Source organism: Myotis davidii, unplaced genomic scaffold (genome assembly GCF_000327345.1).
Source record: "Myotis davidii unplaced genomic scaffold, ASM32734v1 scaffold663, whole genome shotgun sequence".
Taxonomy (NCBI): domain Eukaryota; kingdom Metazoa; phylum Chordata; class Mammalia; order Chiroptera; family Vespertilionidae; genus Myotis; species Myotis davidii.
In genome coordinates, this window is record NW_006295816.1 from 1,673,041 (window position 1) to 1,675,308 (window position 2,268).

At 69.7% G+C, this 2,268-nt stretch overlaps 1 protein-coding gene across 1 annotated transcript in view; it reads left to right on the plus strand.

Annotated features, from left to right (window-relative positions):
- Window positions 1–2,268, plus strand: part of BSN (bassoon presynaptic cytomatrix protein) — a gene marked incomplete at both ends in the record, with an annotated part of 27,753 nt that overhangs the window by 17,414 nt on the left and 8,071 nt on the right. The window contains one exon of the mRNA XM_015568279.1: window positions 3–2,262. Coding sequence (XP_015423765.1) covers window positions 3–2,262 — 2,260 coding nt within the window. The remainder of the gene's footprint in view (window positions 1–2; window positions 2,263–2,268) is intronic.

Here is a 2,268-nt window from a genome sequence, read left to right on the forward strand (position 1 = left end):
AGGACCCCCCTGCACAGCTCTCCCGCCTCCCCCAGCTCTGCCTCCCAGGAGGCCAGCACAGCCTTTCCCCAGGGCCCGGGGGCCCCAGCCACCACGGCTCGAGGGTATGTGACTCTGGCATCACCTGCAGGCTCCGAGCGCAGCCCCTCACCATCTGCCACAGCCCACGGCTATGGGCAGAGCCCGACCACCGCAAACTACGGATCCCAAACGGATGAGATGCCCCAGGCGCCCAGCGGTCCTGCCGCCGCCAGAGAGAAACCCCTGCGTGTGAGTGACGGCAAGGGCGGCCCCGCCCCGCCCTCCCAGGGATATGCCTACTTCCCGGGCTCCAGCCCACCGCTCTCCCCATCTTCTCCCTCAGAGAGCCCCACCTTCTCCCCTGGCAAGCCGGGCCCCAGGGCCACAGCCGAGTTCTCCTCACAGACGCCAAGCCTGGCCCCTGCCTCGGACATGCCGCGGAGCCCTGGCGCCCCCACCCCATCCCCCATGGTGGCGCAGGGCACGCAAACGCCGCATGGACCCGGCGCGCCCCGCCTGGGCCCCCAGCAGTGGCAGCAGTCTTCTCGGGAGGCCCCCTTCATGGTCATCACACTGGCCTCAGCGGCCTCCAGCCAGACCAGGATGGTCCATGCCAGTGCCTCCGCCTCCCCGGTGTGCTCCCCCACCGACACGCAGCCCACCCCCCACGGCTACAGCCAGACCACCCCTCTGAGTGCGTCTCCGCTACCCTCAGAGCCTCCTGGGCCGCCCGGCTTCCCGCGGGCGGCCAGTGCCGGTGCGGACGGGCCCCTGGCGCTGTACGGCTGGGGCGCCCTCCCTGCCGAGAACATCTCCCTGTGCCGGATCTCCTCTGTCCCTGGAACGTCCAGGGTGGAGCCCGGTCCCAGGCCCCCGGGCAGTGCCGTGGTGGACCTCCGCACGGCCGTCAAGCCCACGCCCATCATCCTCACTGACCAGGGCATGGACCTGACCTCTCTGGCCGTGGAAGCGAGGAAGTACGGCCTGGCCCTGGACCCGGGCCCCGGGCGGCAGTCCACGGCGGTGCAGCCTCTGGTCATCAACCTCAACGCCCAGGAGCAGACCCAGGCCTTCATCGGCACGGCCACCACCGTGAGCATCACCGTGGCCTCCTCTGTGCTCCTGGCTCAGCAGAAGCAGCCTGTGGTCTATGGAGACCCCTTCCAGAGCCGCCTCGACTTCGGCCAGGGGGCAGGTAGTCCCGTGTGCCTGGCCCAGGTCAGGCAGGTGGAGCAGGCCGTCCAGACAGCCCCGTACCGAGGTGGGCCCCGGGGAAGACCCAGGGAGGCCAAGGTTGCCAGGTATAACCTGCCCAACCAGGTGGCCCCTCTGGCCAGAAGAGATGTTTTGATCACTCAGATGGGCACTGCTCAGAGCGCTGGCCTCAAGGCAGGCCCTGTGCCAGAGCTGGGTGCCAGGAAGCCACACACTGTGCTGGTGCAAATGGCAGAGGGCACGGCAGGCACTGTGACCACGCTGCTCCCGGAGGAGCCGGCGGGCGCCATGGACCTCACGGGGATGAGGCCCGAGAGCCAGCTGGCGTGCTGCGACGTGGTCTACAAGTTCCCCTTCGGCAGCAGCTGCACGGGCGCTTTCCACCCCGCCCCCAGCGCCCCCGAGAAGAGTGGGGCCGAGGCTGCCCCGCGGGCCCAGAGCAGCGGCCCCTTCTATAGCCCGCGGGACCCGGAGCCCCCCGAGCCCTCCACCTACCGGGCCCAGGGGCTAGCGGGGCTTGGGCACCCGGAGGAGCAGAGGCCCTACCCACTGGGCCTCCCAGGCAGGCTGTACTCCTCCATGTCTGACACCAATTTGGCTGAGGCCAGCTTCAATTACCACGCCCACAGGATGGGGCAGCTCTTCCAGGGCCCGGGGCGAGACTCGGCCGTGGACCTCAGCTCGCTGAGGCAGTCCTACAGCCTGGGCTTCGTGGACGGGCGCTCCCTGGGGCAGGGCCTGCAGTACGGCTCGTTCACGGACCTGCGCCACCCCACAGACCCCTTGACTCACCCGCTGCCCATGCGGCGCTACAGCTCCGTGTCCAACATCTACTCAGACCACAGGTATGGCCCCCGGGGGGAAGCCGCGGGCTTCCAGGAGGCCAGCCTGGCCCAGTACAGCGCCACCACAGCCCGCGAGATAAGCCGCATGTGCGCGGCCCTCGACTCCATGGACCAGTATGGAGGGCGGCGTGGCAGTGGCGGTGGCGGCCCTGACCTCATGCAGTACCAGCCTCTGCCTGGGCCTGGG